We start from the raw sequence: 17,204 nt of genomic DNA, 5'->3' as shown, positions 1-17,204 counted from the left end.
GTCGGTGGCTGAGGCGCGCCAGCGCATCATAGGGCAGATCATCACCCACACGGATCGCTACCCACACGGGGTGGTGCTGATCGATGACCTGACCGCCATGGACCCTTCTCTCGTCAGCGCACTGGCGCCGCTGTTTGGCAGGGCGGCTCACTTCCCAGAGCAGCTCACGCGCCCCTCCACTGCCACAGCCGCAGGTGCGAGACATGCGGCGGCGAAGTCGCTGCAGACGATGCACGAGTCGACGAAGGGCCTCGGCCCCGATGGGGGCAGAGGCTCGGCGGCAAAGAAGGGAGAAGACGAGAAATGGGAGGCGGCCGCCGGCACAGGCGGCGCACAGCCGTCGACATCAGAGATGGCGAGCTCGAGTCTTAGCAGCGGGCAGCCGCCGCCACCGCTTTCGCAGTTGATTATCTTCGTTACAACCGACTTCGGACGACAGGGCCGCACTGTCGGCAAGTCGCGCACCGAGATCGAGGCGATGATACAGCATGACTTTGCGGACCTCTACGGCACCCTTCTACCCGCCTATACCCGTACCTTCGTCTACTACCCCTTCACCTCGGCAATGGCCGAAGACGTCGTGCGCAGCGCCGTCACAGACCTGCCTTGTGCGCTCGGCGAGCGCCTGATCGCCTCCAGCACGATTAGCGATGAGGCCGTCTCCTTCCTGGTTCAGCAACACCGTCAGCTGTGGTCCGGAAAAGAGAACGGCCACGCCCTCCGACGCCTGGTGGAGGACGAGATCGTATCGCAGCTGGTTGTGTACTGGGAGACACACGCGCAGCAGAAACACTTCGAGCGGCTGCGGGTCCACTTTGAGTTGGACGAGGCGAGCATGCGCGTGCTGCTGCGTACCCCGCACACATCTAGGACCACAGCATCGCAGCCTCCGGCTGCGCTCTCGTCGGTTGAGGCACGTGCGTATGGCCATGGCGGAGCCGACGACGGGGACGGGGAGGAACGCAGCGACCTATAGACGGTCCGCATCTCCTGCGATGTGGGGATGCAGTGATGAGGGCCCTCCCGCCGCCCCCCCCTCCTTCGCCCTTCGCATCTCTGCACAGTGGCGGCGAGTCCGAGACGAAAAAGAAGTCAAAGAAGCACGCGAAGGGATATCCAACCACACCGGAGCACTCTCTGCCCGCGCTTTTTGCGTGCACTGCGCTGTCTAGCCCACGCTTCCCGAACCCTGCGCCGCGTAGGCCACCCGAGTCGCTCCCGCTTCTCACCACGAGTGCGGAACGGAAGAGTTAGCCTGCGGCTGTGACTGCAACTGCGGCAGCCGGCTTGAGGATCAGTGGCACAGTTGGTGGGGGCGGGGCTTGAGGCCTCGCTTGCTGCCCGCCTTCCCTCTCCCCATCCCATCACACTACCTCCATGAGCCGTCTCGTCATTACCGCGCTTCCTTCCCTCCCTTCCTCCCTCCCCCTCCTCTTTGGCACACCTTCGCCCCCCCCCCATCACGCATGCACTCACGCACACAGCAATGGCCTCCCTTGCCCAGCTCTCTACCCCATTGCCGTCAGAGCCATCAGCAGCAGCGCCGCCGCCGACCGCCAGTGCTCCCGCTGGGGCGCTGCACCTGGAGCGCTTCCTGGAGTCTGTCCTAAAGCAGAACCTCGATACTGTCCTGTCGCAGCGCGATGAGCTGTACGCGACTGTGGCGCAGTGTGCCCAACTGCGGTGGCTGATGGAGGACATGCAGGCCCTATCCCGCTACCATTCCTTCATCGAGGCGTCCACCGCCGCCGAAGCGGCGGCAGCAGTGGCGCTCTCTGCGTCGTCGCCTTTAGCTAGCGGTGCAGCCAACGCATCGCCGCCGCTGATGAGCAAGCGCGCGCAGGCGGATGCCTACAAGCCGCCTCGGAAGAACAAGATCTTGGTGGACCTCGGCAACCATTTCTACACGCAGGGCGTCGTCAAGGACGCTGGCGTTCTGTTCATGAACATGGGCTGTGGTGTTGTGCTGCCCATGTCCCTTGATGAGGCTCGCGAGTTCCTGCGAAAGAAGGAGGCGGTGGTGCGTCGGATGATCATGAACAAGTCGAAGGAGGCGCTGCGCATCAAGTACCGCATCCGGCTGGTGACAGAGGCAATCGCACGGCTTCACGAGCGACATCTCGGGCTATAACGCGCGGCAGGGCGCCATCACCCTCCCTCCCTCTGCCTCTCAGCTATGTGGAGGCGGAGCGACTTACTCGCAAGTACTGCAGCGCGCAACATAGCGCTGCGACTACAAGGAAAGATGCAAAACTCAATGGCAGACAGTGTGCCATCAAGCATCAACGGACGCTGCCGCTTGGCCAAACACAAACCGCCTTTTCCTGAGTGGGGCGGTGCAGAAGGTGATGGAGGGACGCACCGTCACGCTGATGCTGTCGCCCCTTTTCCTTCTCTCTGGCTTACTGTCGCAGTGGTGCGGCTCTCTGTCGATGCTGTTAGAGGGTCGCCTCTCCGTCCGCGCACAGACGCGCGCACATGTCTGTTGCGTTCCATAAACTTACCCCTTCTCTGCTTCCCTCGCCCCCTTCACGGGCCACGTCGTTGCCCATACACGCACCTCGGCACGCGCCAGCCTTGTCGCGTGTGCGAGAGGCCATACCCCGCACAGTAGTCGTCGTCGCCCAACATCTTCGCCCGCACGGATCTCCAAGCACCATCTGCCACGCGACTCTCGCCGCATCAGCGGCATGATCACGCGCACGCACAGAGCTGAGCATACACACACACACACACACACACACAGCATCGTGCGACAACACCCACCCAGCGCCCCGAGCACAGCGCAACAGCCACGGCCCAAGAGAACGTGCACCCCGAAGTACGCGCACCCCGTTCGACAGATCCACAGATGCACGCGGAGCGCGGCAAGTGATATCGAGCGAGAACAGTACGTGGAATGGCAGGCACGGAGGCGTGTGAAGCCGCAGCAGCCTCCTCGGTGCTGACGGTGGGCACCATTGTCGCCTACGAATGCCTCCTCGACGCAACGGCAGGGACGGCATCGTGGCGGGTTGGAACCATTCTGGCGCTCCCCTCATCCTCGCCCTCCACCGGTGACAACACCATGGAAGGAGGCACCACTGGACCTGCCGGGAGAAGCGCCAAGTCCAAGAATGACCCAAACTCGCTAAAGCCCACGCCGCAGAAGGCGAGCCGCGTCGACGGCAGCGCTCCAAATGATAAGGAGGGCAATGTTGCGGTTGTGGCCACCCCGCCGCTGATGCCGGCATCTGCGTGGCAGACGGTGCTGATCCAGCCATGGATCTCGCTGGCGTCGACGGCCGGTTCACACGGAGACGCTGGGCACGCCAGCCCGTCAGGTGGCACCAGCCGTCGCTCCCCCTCATCCGAGCAGCACGGCGTCACGTCGGCCGCTCGCCTGGCCGAGATCAACGCCATGCAGAGGGAGCTCGAAGCAGTTGAGCACTTCGCCCGGGGTGAAGGCGACGGCGGCGATGACGACGGAAACGACAAGCGACTCGCCGGGGAGCTCTCGCAGGCGTACACGCGCGTGCTCGCCTTCAGATCCCAGTCCAGAGGGTACAGCAGCCTCCGCGCCGGCGACCCGCACCGCGGCAGCGAGGAGGGTACCATCGTCGTGGTCGACAACGACGACGACGACCCAAATCCAGAGCTGACCCGACAAATAGAGCACAAGCTCGCCGAGTTCCGCAAGCGTATTGCGAATACGCTTAGCGGTCTGAAGACGGCGCGTCGGGACCAGCGCGAGCTGCAAGCGGCCCAGAAGAAGGTGCAGGTGTCTCTCGAAGATGCGAAGCGGCAGCTGCGCGAGGCACAGGAGAAGGTACAGCGCATTGATAAACGGCACCTGCACGAAATTCAGGGCTACCGACTGCCGCCGGCGGTGGTGAAGCATGTGATGGATGCCGTGCTCTGCGTGCTCGGCGAGAAGGCGAAGAACTGGACCGCAGTGGTCACTGCTATGCGCAGCCCGTCCTTCATATCGAACGTTGTGTCCTTCCACCACGCGCAGCTCACGCCGGCAGACGTGCAGGAGCTGAAGAAGAACTTTATATCTAGCCCGCGCTTCTCTTACGCTGATGTGCTCAGAGGCAGCCACGCCCTTGGTCAGTTCCACGAGTGGGTGATACGTCAGCTACAGCTGATAGAGGCGGAAAGCGCTCATGCAAAGTTTTTTGGGGGGAAGAGGGAGAGCAGCCGGGAGCTCGCCCTCGCCCGCGAAAAGGTCGAGGCAGAAGCAGCGGAGCTGCGGCATCTCGAGGAGGAGCTCGAGGCCCTCATGCGCGAGCAGGCGCGTCAGCTGCAGGAGCGGCGCTCCGGCACGCTTAGCCCGTGCCTTACGGGCGGCGAAGCACTGTCTCAGCGTCCTTCGCCACCTCTCACAAAGGTCCTCCTGCCAGCTTCCGAGTCGGAGGGAGCGGCGATGCCGGATCCGCAGCGCTCCCGCCGGCCATCGATGCACGCCACCAGCGGTGCGGAAGCAATGGCGAACAATAACGGGGCCGCAGCAGTCAGTGATGGCGCGCAGCGGCGGTCGAGCACCTCGGTCACTGCCATCGCCGTGCCGGCTGGGTGCTCCGCAGCGCCTCACACCGCAGCCGACGCAGCTGCTGCGATGACAGACAGCGCCATGGAGATGACGACGGACGGCGTGGCCGCTGTAAATCGCCCTCCTACGGCGGTGATGCTCGCACAGCAGCAGCAGCTGGCCCCGGCGATGGTGTCTCCGGGTATTCGGTGGATATGCCCGCATCCAGGCGCTCTGCACAGCAGCAGCTACGTTCTTCGCAGCAGCATCCTGTGTGTCTTGGGTCATCAGCAGGAGCGCACGAGCGAGAAGCCTGGTGAGACCTCCCCTGACAACGAAACGACAACACCAGCGCCGGACATGTTCGAGCTCACGACGGCGCAGCAGCATTTTGTTGCAGAAGCCCTTCATGGCCCTGCGCGGGCCCTGCCGCCGCCGCCGCCGTCATCCGCGACAGCGGGAAGCGAACGCTCCTCGCACGCGGCCATTGTCACGCAGCATACAAAAACCTTCACGGGGAAGGAATGGGAAACGGTGGTGAAGAACTCACCTGACAAGCTGCACCGAGCCTTTGTGGAAGATGTGGCCATGATCTGCCAGGTGCCAAACCGCGCTGTGACAGGCGTTGCGTGGGTGCTCCAGGGCCTACATGTGCAGTGTGCCGTATGCCACCCCTCCAGCGACAGCAGCGAGGCCGTGCAAGCAGCCATTGAGAAGGGGGCGTACCCGACAGTCATGGCTCTGTACGCGCAGCGGCAGTGCACACCTGACTCGTTGGACGAGGAAAGCACACGTCAGCGGCATCAGGCGGTGTGTCTGGCGTCGATGAAAGAAGAGATCCGGGCGGCGCAGGAGGCGGAGGCGGAGGCCCGCCGCGAGACTCAGTCGCTGCGCGATGCCTTCGAGAAGGAAAAACAGGCATTGATGGAGCAGCTGGAGGTGGCGCAGACATCGAGTCAGGCGGGCGACCACGACGACGTCCGCGCGGACCTGACCCTCCAGGAGGCGCTTGAGACGCGCACGGCTCAGCTCGGGCACGTCCAGGCGTCGCTGGCAGAGAGCCAAGCGAAGGCCAAACGCGCGGAGGACCAACTCACGACTGCGCAGGTTCAGCTGGCCGCGGCAGAAAAGCGGGCAGCGAAGGTGGAGGCCGATGCCGAAGCAGCCCGCACCGCGGCAGATCTGGCGGCGATAAACGCGGAGAAGGCCTTGGAAGATCTTGGGAGTCAGCTGCGCGCCGCCCACGCAGCCTTTGAGGGGGAACGGACTAGACGCCAGACGGAGCTCGTCGAGGCGCAAGCCGCAGCGGCAGCGCGCGAGACGCGGCTTCTGCGGCAGCTAGACGCCATGAAGCATCGGCTGGCGGATGCGCAGCCGCGCGAGAAGGCCATGGAGGAGGATGAGAAGGCCCGGCAAGATTTCACGGCGGCGGCAGATGCGAGGCGAGCGGCGGAGCACGCAGCCCAAGTGGCGGAGCTGGAGCGGAAGCTGAGGGAGGCATTGTCAGCACAGGCATCTCTTCAGGAAGAGCACAAGCACTTTCGCGATGAGCTGGCGAGGGCTCAAGCGCAGGCCGCGGAGAACGAGAAGACGCGTCTTCAACTACAAGAAAGCATGGAATCCGTGCGAAAGCAGCGGGGGTATCAGCAACAACACGGCGCCATAGCAGCTGCGATCCCTTTGGAGCACTGCAGGAAGAACTGTTTTGAACGCGCCCAGGTGCGTGCGGCCGAGGCGGATGCGAGCCTTGTAGAGGCCTTGCGCGCGCAGCTGACCGCAATCGAGGTGGCCATAAACTTCTGCAGAGCAGAGCTGGAGGTCCAGAAGTCGGCGGAGGCGGCTGCACGAGAGCGGCAAGCGGCGCGGCGTGCGGCAGTCACAGCCATACGGGAAAAGATCGAGGATCTTGCTGAGAATTTTACTACTGTGGCCGCCGAGCGACAGCGTCAGCTCCCTCAGCAGCTCGCCTCGGAGAAGGAGGCGCTCATCGGTGAGCTCATCGCCCAGCTTGAAGAGGTAGAGCATGAGAAGGCGGAGATCAAGACTGCAACTGCCCGCGCACAGCGCTTGTTCGCCACGATGCATCGGCAAGTAGCGGATGCGCAGGAACGCGCAGCGCAGCTGGAGGAAGCGCGTCGGACGGCATGCAAGGAGTTACAAGCAATGACAGCAACGGTTTCTGCTGAGGACGCCGACAACTCTATCACGGATGCGAAGCTGGTGCGCAGTGGCAGCATGCAAGGCCATCAAGAGGCGCTTGTGGACATCAGCGCGCGCGTGATTGCTGCGTCGGCGGCGTTGGCGAGCGCCAGCGACGCCCTTGCGACGCACCAGCAGCAGCGTGCTGCGGAACCCAAGCAGGAGGAGGCGTTTATCGCCAACATATTCCGCGAGGGTGACGGTCGCCGCCGCCGCCCCAACCGCGAGTGCTCTGAGCTGGCGGCGCAGATAATGGGCGAAGTTTACGACGCTGCCACCGGCTCCTTCCTTAGCCGGCACCGGTGGACGTGGATGAATGTCTGCCTTGGTGTGCTGCTGTTGCTCTCCTTCACGACGCTCCAGTACAAGAAATACGAGGTGTGAGAGGCTGTTGGGCGTGGGCGGCGGCGGCGGCGGCGGCGGCGGTGGCATAGGAGGTCGTGGTCGAGGTGGCGGTCGTGTTTTGTACAACACGAACTCATCCGCTCCTCGTCCCCACCTCTCTCCCCCATCGACACAGCCGCATCGCGCACGTGTAATGCGCACGGTTGTATCTGTGTATGTATATGCGCGTGTGTGTGTACTCGTAGCATGTGATGTACTCGTCGTCTTGTGTATCATCATCGGCTCGACGAAGCAGTGCCAACGAAAAGATGTGATATAAAGAATGAGAAAGAGGGGGGAGGGGCGAGGCACCCACCCAACCCCCTGCTCTGCAACAGAATCCGCACATGTGTGTCCGCTCACCAGAGACTGCACGAACATGAGAGAAGGCGCCTCCAGAGTGGTGGGGGAGTCCCGATGAGAAGAAACGGCAGTCGTCAGGGTGTGGCCTTCCGCAAGCAAGCATGCTCTCCCACCCGCGCTCTACAACCTCCCCACGCCTTTCTTGTGTGCTGCTTGCTCGCTCATTCCACTAACGTCGAGCGCATAGACGCCCCACATCCTTCTCACTGTATCGTCGATTGCGTGGTTGCGTGCGTGCGTGCGTTGACTGCCGCAACACCTCCGCCACTGCTCCGTAAAGGTTGTTGTCCTCGTTCTGTCGCTGCATCTTTTCCGGTTTTCTCAACGCCCATAACGCAACGGTGTTCTTTGATCATTTCTGCGAACCGCTGAGTGGCCTCGTTGCCTGTCTTCCGTCCTGCGTGTGTGAATCGGTGTGTGTGTGTACTCCGTTGTTGTAGACGACTCGGTGTATTTACTCGTTTATGTTTCGGGCCTGCTCGACCCACCAATCCCTCCCTCCCTAACATCTGTTCTTAAAGCACGGTAGCCCCACCTACAGGCGCGCTTCGTCTTGCGCCTATCACACTGCCCCCTCCCCTCCCTCACCATCACCACCATCATCCCTGCCGCCGCCTCCTCCCTCATCACTACGGAGTCTTCATGCAACTGCGCACTCACATAAACGCCTCTGCTGCCGTTGCTCTGTGTTGTTGATTTTCGGTTCTGTGTGTGTGTGTGTGTATGCGTATCACAGTCTTACACAGCAGCAGAATAAAGCCATGCCGTCGCGCCGCAAGGCGCACAAGCGCGGTGGCCCTCAGATGCCACAAGAAGACGCAGAGCATCAGCAGTCAAGCTTGGGTGTCATCGAGGACGCTCCTGCATCGGAGCCGAGAAGCACAACTGTTGTTGTGCAGCAGCCGTCTCCAGTGAGCGGAGGCGGCACTGACGACGACTCCTACATGTCTGTCTTGACCGACGAGGAAGACTCGTACCGCCTTGTCATTGAGCATGACGAACACTTGGAACGAATTCGTGCGTACAGAGACTTCCACGATCAGCTCGCTTGCATGAAGAGGGCGGCAGCCGGAGAAGTCGACCGCGACAGCAGCGTGACGCCGAAACGGGTCTTCGACACATCCGCCATCAGCACGGCACCAACTTCTCCAGAAGTGCCTCCGACGACGCGCGCACCGCCCACCCCTTCACAGCAAAAGCAGAGTGCCGCGCTGGGCAGCCATCCCTCGATCACCCCCCTCGTCCGCACGCCGACCAACCGCGGCGACGCTTTTCCAGGCAGCGAAAACCACCTGGCGGCGCCGCTCATGTGCATGGAGCGCGGCGCCTCTCCGTCTCGGCCACACAAGGCGGCAGATGCGAAAGAGGTGAGCCGCCTGCAGGCCGAGAACGCGCGAATGGCGGTGGAGCTGCAGGCGAGTCAGGAGGCGGTGCAGCGGCTGCACGATTCGCTCCTGGAGGCTCGCGGGGCCCTGCTCCATCGCGTCCGCCTCGAAGCGAAGGACGGCGCCGTGGGTCAGGTGGCATCGGAGAGGCAGCAGCACTCTTTCTTGGCGGCCACCGGCGCATGCGAAGCAGCAGCGCAGCATGCTACGTCCAGCCGATCTCCGCTCGCCACCCCCACTGCAGTCTTCTCTCCCTCCAACTCGAAGTTACCGGCGCCGGCTACTTCCGTACCGGCAGCCGCGTCCTCGTCCGTGGGTCGGGATCACCCGCCGCCGAAGGCGCTGCTGCGAAGCCCCGCCAATGACCTCAGCGATGGCGGCGTTGGTGCTCTCTGCCCCCACCCCAGCACGAAGCGGCTTGGCGTGGCTGAGTTTTTCTGGGCCTTGCAAGTCGCCCCACCGCCATCCACGCGGCAAGGCGGGTGCATATACGGCGATCGCTGCCAAGCGTCGGCCGCGTCCTTGCGCAGACCACCAGAGATGGCGGACGAGGACATCCCCCTCGGCGGCGCGTACGGTGCGACGAGCCGGCCAGTGGAGAGGGTGTCGTCCGCGTCGGCGGAGAAGCCGCCGCCTCACCATGTCTCGCGCTACCACCTTGACCACTGGCACAATCCGCGGCAACGGCAGGGCGCCGAGACGGAGGCGGTGGCCCTCGCCTGCGAGAGCGCCTGGCTGAATTCGGACTACTACTGCTACCATATCAAAGAGGAGATGTCGAGTCTGCGCGTGGTGTCCTCTCCCGACGAGGCCGTCGATGGCAGCGGCTCCGCAGTGCCCGCTATGAACGACAACGAAGTGGGTCGACGGCTTCCCCACCACATCCCCGCTGCCGCGTCGCCGCCGTTAGCCGAAGACAACACCCCGCTGTCGAGCCCCACTCCACACAGCACCCCGGTGGCAACAGCGCAGTGGTCGGTGTTAGAGGGAACGGTGACGTCAGTGTGGTCCCCGGCGAAGACGAGGAGCGCGGCCATGTTGGCCGGCATCGTCTCCTCGCCAGCCGAGCGTTGCTACTGGCTGCCGTACCTTCAGCGACTGTGGGTGACGTCGGTGTTGCGGCATCTGCTGCTGTTTTTCCTTGTCACGGCGATTTGTGTGCTTCTCTTCATCCCTGGCGTTGTGCTGGCCACCGTGAACGTCTTTGAGGCCGCCGAGGGGGAGGACTTCTACGCTCTTCACAACCGCTTCGGCCGCAGCGCCATGCTCGTCGCGGCGAGGCTGGATGCGTGCACGCTCGTGCTCTTCGCCTTCTTCGGTGCTCTGTGCATGATTAATCATCGGCAGCAGCCGCAGTCCTTGGCTTCGGTGGATGCGCAGCAAGAAGAAGCAGAGACGGCGGCGGCGGTTTCGGTCCCTGCGGCTGGATCGGCGGCTCCCGCCACCACCGCGGCGAGGCAGCCGTGGCGTAGCATCTTCTCTGTGAAGTCAGTTGGTGCGTTCGTCCACCTCATGCTGTGCGCCGGCACCGGCCTCATGTTTTGGGGCACCGTTCTGCTCCGTGAGGGCTGCCGCAATACGAACCTGCCGCTGGCGATTCTCGGCGAATCCTGCTACGGCGCCGGGGAGGCGTTGCTGCTGGCTGGGCTGGGCACCGTCGTGAGTGCGGAGGTTGGCGTTGCCGCCGGTGTTATTGTCAGCTTGCAGATCCTATTCTTGTCGTGGCTTATCGTGAACGTCTTCGGCTTCTTCGTTCTCCCCAGCCTGAGCTACTACTTATACATCACCGCGGCTATGTTGAACGCGCTTGTGTACGTGAACGGCTTCATTGGTGCCTTGGTCTTCAGCGTCGTGATGCTGTGCCCTCGTGACCTGATCGAGCGTGCCGTGCGAGCAAGCGGGAAGGATATCACGCCGCGCAACCTTTGGTCAGCCGCGAGGCATGACGTCTCGCTCTGTTTTCTTCTACGTGCTCTGACCGTTGGTCTACTGACAGCGGCGGTGGTGCTGCTCATGAGCTGCGGGTACGCCGTCTTCATCCCGACGCAGGCGGCCGCCGCGGCGGTGGCCGAGTCAACCAAGTCGCACGAGCTGATGAGCACCAGCACCGGCAAGGGCTCGAGGGCCACGGAGGCGACGGGGTCTCTCACGACCTATCAGGACAGCTGGGCCACGCACCAGCGCCACGCACCGGTGCTGCTTTTCACGTATGCGCTGGTGACGATGCCGATGTGCTTCATCCCGCGCTTGGCAGCGCTCATCAACCGATGGTGCTCGGTGCCGCTGCTGACGACGCTGCTATGCGTCATGTGGATCATCAGCACGGGGGCCTCGTGGGCGCCAGTTCTCGGCCTGGGAGCGTTGGCGTCGAACAGCGGCGGCAAGGACGGCGTAGCCATCGCCGCCGTCTCGGCGGTGGTGTCGTGGTGTAGCGGTGTTTGGCTTTGGCTGGCGGAGCGCCACATCCTGAATCCCTGCGTCGATGCCTGCGCGATCGCCACGGGCGCCATCTACACCGTTGTCGTCAGCAGTCTTCTGCGTTCGATGGTGAATGCTGGGGTGCTGTTGCCCGTCATGCATCCAAACCGCTGGCGCATGGCCTTTCACGAGCGAGACCGCCACTCGGAAGCCGCCGCAGCACGCTTCCCCAGCGAATCTACGCCTCTCCTGGAAGCTAGTGTGCAGAAGGGGTGTTGCAAGAACGCCAAGGCGGCAGCGGCGGGAGCCGTGTGCCCCGACACGGCGGCTGCCCCCCATGCAGGCTCTGCTAACGCCCCCACGGCCACCAGAACGCACACTGGGGAGGAGTCGAAGACCTACGCAGAGGAGCTGCAGCGCTGTGTGCGGATGCAGCTGCGCGGCGGACCGGCAGTCATGACCGTGCTGGCGTGCACGCTGATCATGGTGGTGCTGCTCCTGTGCGTGGCGGTGATGACGACAGCGGCGGTGCTGCTGATCGACCGCGCTGAGTCGCCAGTGTACGTGAATCGCCTCCTGCCTGGCGTGACCTTGGATGAGCACCTGATCGCAAAGAGCACCCTAACCTTCGTGCTTATCGCGGCGATGCTGGTGCAGTGGGTGGAGGTGGCCCACCGGTTCCGGCGCTGCCGCAGCAGCTGAGGTGTTTTCACGTGTGTGGGTGTGTGAGGTGAGCACGTGTGGTGAAGTACGAGGCAGTTTTGGTGTAGCAGATGTGGGTGCTCTGCACTCTCTGTGTGTTTCATGTGCGGTGATTTCGAGATCGTACATCTATGACGCGGTGCATCTCGTGGATGTGTGTCTCGCAGCACACCCCCACAGATCGAGGAAGGCAACGAAGAAAGAGGGGGGGGGGGGCAAAAGCTTGCATGAGTGCGCAGAGGAAACGAAACGCGGACACGAGGCGTGTCGTGTGTGTGTGTGTGCGAGGGAGGGGCACCCTTGCCTCGGCCTTTCACCCCCACCCCATCCCTCATGTATGCTCCTCTTCAAACGCCTTCCGCCCTTGTTCCCATCCGTCTGCCTCTCACACACCCACTTCTCATGCGCCTGCAACGCGGCACAACACACAAACAATGCCGCTCACCTGCCGCCCTTTCTGTGAGTGGGCTCTCGCGTACATGGGCACACAGAAACACACCCCTTCCATCATTCAGCAGCGGAACAGCATGGCAGCCGCTGAGCGTGATCCGGATGACCGCAACGTGCTGGACTTCAGCACCTACGAGGACTACCTCGATCAGCAAGTCACCGGCGAAGACCTCTTTTACCTCGAGGACCAAGATGCAGCGCGAAAGATTGTGGAGCTAGGGTACAAGGGCAAGGATGTGCTCAGCCGAGATGAGTTTGAGGCAGCACAGCATCTAGCCCGTACTGGCCCGCTTAAGCGACGCGAGAGCGCCGAGGTCATCACGAGCGCCGGCAAGGACGTGAGTGACAGCCCGCTACTGACTGCGCTCGCCAAGCGCGAGGAGCTGGTGCGCACCGGCAAGCTCGCAACGGTGCTGTTCCTGCGTGACTACGTGAGCGGGCAGGAGGTGTCCGCCTACATCGACTACGGCTACCGTCTGCGCAGCGAGAACTTCGAGGCGTACTTCAAGAAGGAAAAGAAACTGCTGCCGAAGCGGAGCGACCTAAGCTACTACAACTGGAAGACGCACACGCTCTTCTACAACAACAGCCCAACCTTTCAGGTGCTTGCTGACAGCGCACTGGGGCTCGTCATGAAGCACAAACGCGACCGCAAGGCCATCCACGTAGACCCGAATTCGCCATCACCCGGGGAGAACTGCAGCCGGACTGTGGTGCCGTGTAAAGACTACCTGCAAGCTGTCATCTACGACCATGTGACACGGCGCAAGAACTGAGTAGCGTGAGCGAAACAGACACACACGCGCACAGACGCGTCTCCGTGTGCGTACGCGCGCAGGCTGCTGAGCGCTGCCTCGCCTTGCTCGCTCCCACCGTCGCCCACTGCCCCCTCCCCCTCTTTGTCCTTTAGTGGCTGTCCGTATCGCCTAGATGGAGTGCAAAAGTCTCTGCTTTCCATGTTGAGCGTCCTTCCCCTGTAGCCACCACTACAGACAGATGCACATGCGTTTCTCTCTCTCTACGCCGCTGCTGCTGTTGGTAGTGTTTCAAGTTGCGTAGGAGGGTTACTACTACGTGTGCATATATGTGTGCGGTCGTGCCGCATGGCCGCCAACGCGTTGGACTCGATGTATAGCAGCTTCTCTATCTTGCTTCTTTTTCCTTCTCGGTGGCGCTTGTAGATCTATGTGTAGGCGTTGCTCCGCCGTACTGATGGCCTGGTCAGTTCGGTGATATCCCTTCCCCTTCGTATCTGGCTGTGATGTTTAGGCTGCCGCTGTACGCGAGGCAGTGGGACGTGCGCCGCTCATCGCATCCAACGGAGAAGAAAAGCAAAGGCAACGACACCGTCGCCCTTCACCGCATGCCTCCATTCACCATCCACCACCGCCACCATACGCCCCAAGGTCCCTGAGGGTCGTGGAGAGGAGGATTCCACGGGGCCTAAGGGGAGGGGGTGGGTATAATCAGTGCGAGGGCTTGAGTGGCGGCAACAACGGCAATGTTCGCATCCTTTTTCTTGCGCCCGACGACGTTCCTGACGACAACACGTACCCTCACCTCACCTCACCCCTCCCTCCTCCAACGCACTGCCGACCGCTTGCGCACGAGAGCAATACGCATGCGCGCACGTACCCATCACGGCACATCGGATACATCCCACAGCAACCTCAGCCAACGACCCTTCTCCTCCCTCCTCTATCTCACCCGACTAGCGTCTGCTGTCTTTCTCGCCTCTTACTCAACGACATCGTCATTGCGCGGGCACCTCGCCGCCCCTCAGCCTATCTCCATCTGTCGACCACCGCCATCATCATACCAGTACCACACCACCTCTACCCTCTCACCTGTCCCTCGTCTTCCGTACACAGGCCCACCCCCTCGCACTTCTCGCGCAGTTTCGCAGGGCACCACCCCCTCCCTCATTCTGCGCGCACACGTTTTAGCGAAGCGGATCGCACATACGTGGTACGTGTGTGCCCAACGGAACACACATACATCTATCCATCTATATATATATATAGGTAGATATCTACACATAGGTATATCTATCGATCTACGTGTGCGTGTTTGTGTGTGTGTGTGTGTCCGTATGTTCTGTTAGTCTTTGAAGACGCTGAGTCAACATCCCTTCCCTTTTTTCTTTTGCTTATTTCCCCACCCTCACCAGCCCGGATGTTGTCGGGCAACACCATCGCGGCCTCTGCGCAGCCGCCGATCGCCGCCAAGAAGCCGCACCGCGTCACGTTCGGCTACGTGGAGGGTGAGGACCGCGGCCCAAACCCGATGAATCCGCCGCGCTACCGCGAGGACCCGTATTTTTGGATGCGCGATGACAATCGCAAGGATCCGGCCGTGATTGAGCACCTCAACAAGGAGAAGGCCTACTTCCAGGCGCGCAGCGCCGACATTGCGCAGCTGCGCGACGACATCTACACGGAGCACATATCGCACATCAAGGAGGACGACATGTCCGCGCCGTACGTGTACGGCAAGTACCGGTACTACACCCGCGAGGTGAAGGGTAAGTCGTACAAGATTTACTGCCGCGTGTCCAAGGACAAGGAGCCGGGCGACGTCGCGGCAGAGGAGGTCATCATCGATGTCAACCAAGTCGCCGAGGGCAAACCGTTCTGTGACGTGATGGAGGTGAAGCCAGCACCGCCGGAGCACGACCTCGTGGCCTTCTCTGTGGACATGAGCGGTAACGAGGTGTACACGATCGAATTTAAAAGGATTTCGGACCCGTGCCAAACTATCGCCGACAAGGTGAGCGGCACCAATGGCGAGATCGTGTGGGGCCCGGACCAGACCTCCTTATTCTACGTGACCAAAGACGAGACACTGCGCGATAACAAGGTGTGGCGCCACGTGATGGGCAAGCCGCAGTCCGAGGACGTCTGCCTCTACGAGGAGAACAACCCGCTGTTCAGCGCCTTCATGTACAAGGCCGCGGACACAAACACACTGTGCATCGGCTCGCAGTCGCCGGAGACGGCAGAGGTGCACCTGCTTGATCTGCGCAGGGGCAACGCCCACAATACGCTTGAAATTGTGCGGCCGCGCGAGAAGGGCGTGCGCTACGACGTGCAGATGCACGGCACCAGCCATCTTGTGATCCTCACCAACGAAGGCGGGGCGGTGAACCACAAGCTTCTCATAGCGCCGCGCGGGCAGCCGAGCGACTGGTCACATGTGCTGGTGGATCACAGCGAGGACGTGTTTATGGAGAGCATCGCGGTGCGCTCGAACTACCTCGTCGTGACAGGCCGCCGCGCCGGGCTGACGCGCATCTGGACGATGATGGTGGACCCGCAGGATGGCGTCTTCAAGGCTAGCACCGGGCTGCGCGAGGTGGTGATGGAGGAGCCGATCTTCACGGTGCACCTCGTGGCGTTCCAGATGTTGGAGTACGAAGAGCCAACGTTCCGCATGGAGTACTCGTCCCTTGCCACGCCGAACACCTGGCTCGACGTCAATCCGCAGGACCACTCTCGCACCGCTGTGAAAGTGCGCGAGGTCGGCGGTGGCTTCGACGCCGCCAACTACAAGGTGGAGCGCCGCTTCGCTACCGCACCAGACCAGACCAAGATCCCGCTCTCAGTTGTCTACCACAAAGACCTCGACATGAGCCAGCCGCAGCCGTGCATGCTGTACGGGTACGGCAGCTACGGCCTTAGCATGGACCCTCAGTTCAGCATTCAGCACCTGCCGTACTGTGACCGCGGCATGATCTTCGCCATAGCCCACATCCGCGGCGGCAGTGAGATGGGCCGTGCATGGTACGAGATCGGCGCCAAGTACCTCACGAAGCGCAACACCTTTTCCGACTTCATCGCGGCAGCCGAGTTCCTGGTGAACGCGAAATTGACGACGCCGTCGCAGCTGGCCTGCGAGGGGCGTAGCGCCGGCGGCCTGCTGGTGGGCGCCGTGCTGAACATGCGTCCCGATCTCTTCAAGGTGGCGCTCGCCGGCGTGCCGTTCGTGGATGTCATGACGACCATGTGCGACCCCAGCATTCCCTTGACGACGGGCGAGTGGGAGGAGTGGGGCAACCCGAACGAGTACAAGTACTACGACTACATGCTGAGCTACAGCCCCATGGACAACGTCCGCGCGCAGGAGTACCCGAATATCATGGTCCAGTGCGGCCTGCACGACCCCCGCGTCGCTTATTGGGAGCCGGCCAAGTGGGTGAGCAAGCTGCGTGAGTGCAAGACGGACAACAACGAAATTCTGCTGAACATGGACATGGAGAGCGGGCACTTCTCCGCCAAGGATCGCTACAAGTTCTGGAAGGAGTCGGCTATCCAGCAAGCGTTCGTGTGCAAGCACCTGAAGAGCACCGTGCGCCTGCTGGTTCGCAGGTAAGAGTCGTGATCATTAACTCTAGGGCACGATGGCACATGTTCACGTCTTCACAAGGGACGAGGGAGCTTGTCTGTCTATCTGTGGGTACGTCCGCGTGCATGCTGGGATGCTTGTATGGTTGATTTCTTCTTGGATTATCTTACGTCTGCGCTTCTTGGTGCAGCAAGCCGTTATCGCCCTCTTCCTCCCTCCACTGCGTGTAGCGCCCCCCCCCACTACCACCTTCCCGCCTCCGGTAGCGGAGAACACCTTACATATATGCACACACACATATATATATAATTTCTTCCGTCTTCCGTTGTTTGCGATTTGCCGTGTATCGCTGTGCGCGTCTCGCATGGGCATGGCAGTGCGGCAAGAGTTGGGTGAGGGTGACGAGCCTGTGTTCGCTGTCCGGTGGAAGCGCGATGCCTGGTATC

General features: G+C 62.1%; 6 protein-coding genes across 6 annotated transcripts in view; all 6 read left to right on the top strand.

Annotated features, from left to right (window-relative positions):
* The window catches only part of LDBPK_090870 (hypothetical protein, conserved), a gene marked incomplete at both ends in the record, with an annotated part of 1,593 nt that extends 617 nt beyond the window's left edge, over window positions 1-976 (top strand). The window contains one exon of the mRNA XM_003858719.1: window positions 1-976. This exon is cut by the window's left edge and continues 617 nt beyond it. Within this exon, the coding sequence (XP_003858767.1) occupies window positions 1-976 (976 nt within the window).
* Window positions 977-1,486: 510 nt separating this feature from the next.
* Window positions 1,487-2,131, top strand: LDBPK_090860 (hypothetical protein, conserved; the record flags this gene model as incomplete). Its single annotated transcript, XM_003858718.1, has 1 exon — window positions 1,487-2,131. The coding sequence occupies one exon, from the start codon at window positions 1,487-1,489 to the stop codon at window positions 2,129-2,131; it is 645 nt and encodes a 214-aa protein (XP_003858766.1).
* A 1,092-nt stretch (window positions 2,132-3,223) lies between these two features.
* Window positions 3,224-7,096, top strand: LDBPK_090850 (kinetoplast-associated protein-like protein; the record flags this gene model as incomplete). The annotated part of the gene is made up of 1 exon (XM_003858717.1): window positions 3,224-7,096. The coding sequence occupies one exon, from the start codon at window positions 3,224-3,226 to the stop codon at window positions 7,094-7,096; it is 3,873 nt and encodes a 1,290-aa protein (XP_003858765.1).
* Window positions 7,097-8,220: 1,124 nt separating this feature from the next.
* Window positions 8,221-11,964, top strand: LDBPK_090840 (hypothetical protein, conserved; the record flags this gene model as incomplete). The annotated part of the gene is made up of 1 exon (XM_003858716.1): window positions 8,221-11,964. One exon carries the CDS (start codon window positions 8,221-8,223, stop codon window positions 11,962-11,964), a length of 3,744 nt encoding a protein of 1,247 aa, XP_003858764.1.
* A 434-nt stretch (window positions 11,965-12,398) lies between these two features.
* Window positions 12,399-13,190, top strand: LDBPK_090830 (hypothetical protein, conserved; the record flags this gene model as incomplete). The annotated part of the gene is made up of 1 exon (XM_003858715.1): window positions 12,399-13,190. One exon carries the CDS (start codon window positions 12,399-12,401, stop codon window positions 13,188-13,190), a length of 792 nt encoding a protein of 263 aa, XP_003858763.1.
* Window positions 13,191-14,589: 1,399 nt separating this feature from the next.
* On the top strand, window positions 14,590-16,785 carry LDBPK_090820 (oligopeptidase b; the record flags this gene model as incomplete). Its single annotated transcript, XM_003858714.1, has 1 exon — window positions 14,590-16,785. The coding sequence occupies one exon, from the start codon at window positions 14,590-14,592 to the stop codon at window positions 16,783-16,785; it is 2,196 nt and encodes a 731-aa protein (XP_003858762.1).
* Window positions 16,786-17,204: the final 419 nt, after the last annotated feature.

The sequence above is a fragment of the Leishmania donovani genome, chromosome 9 (genome assembly GCF_000227135.1).
Source record: "Leishmania donovani BPK282A1 complete genome, chromosome 9".
Taxonomy (NCBI): Eukaryota; Euglenozoa; class Kinetoplastea; order Trypanosomatida; family Trypanosomatidae; genus Leishmania; species Leishmania donovani.
Note: the sequence above shows the minus strand (reverse complement) of the source record. Positions and strands in the feature narration are given on the sequence as shown.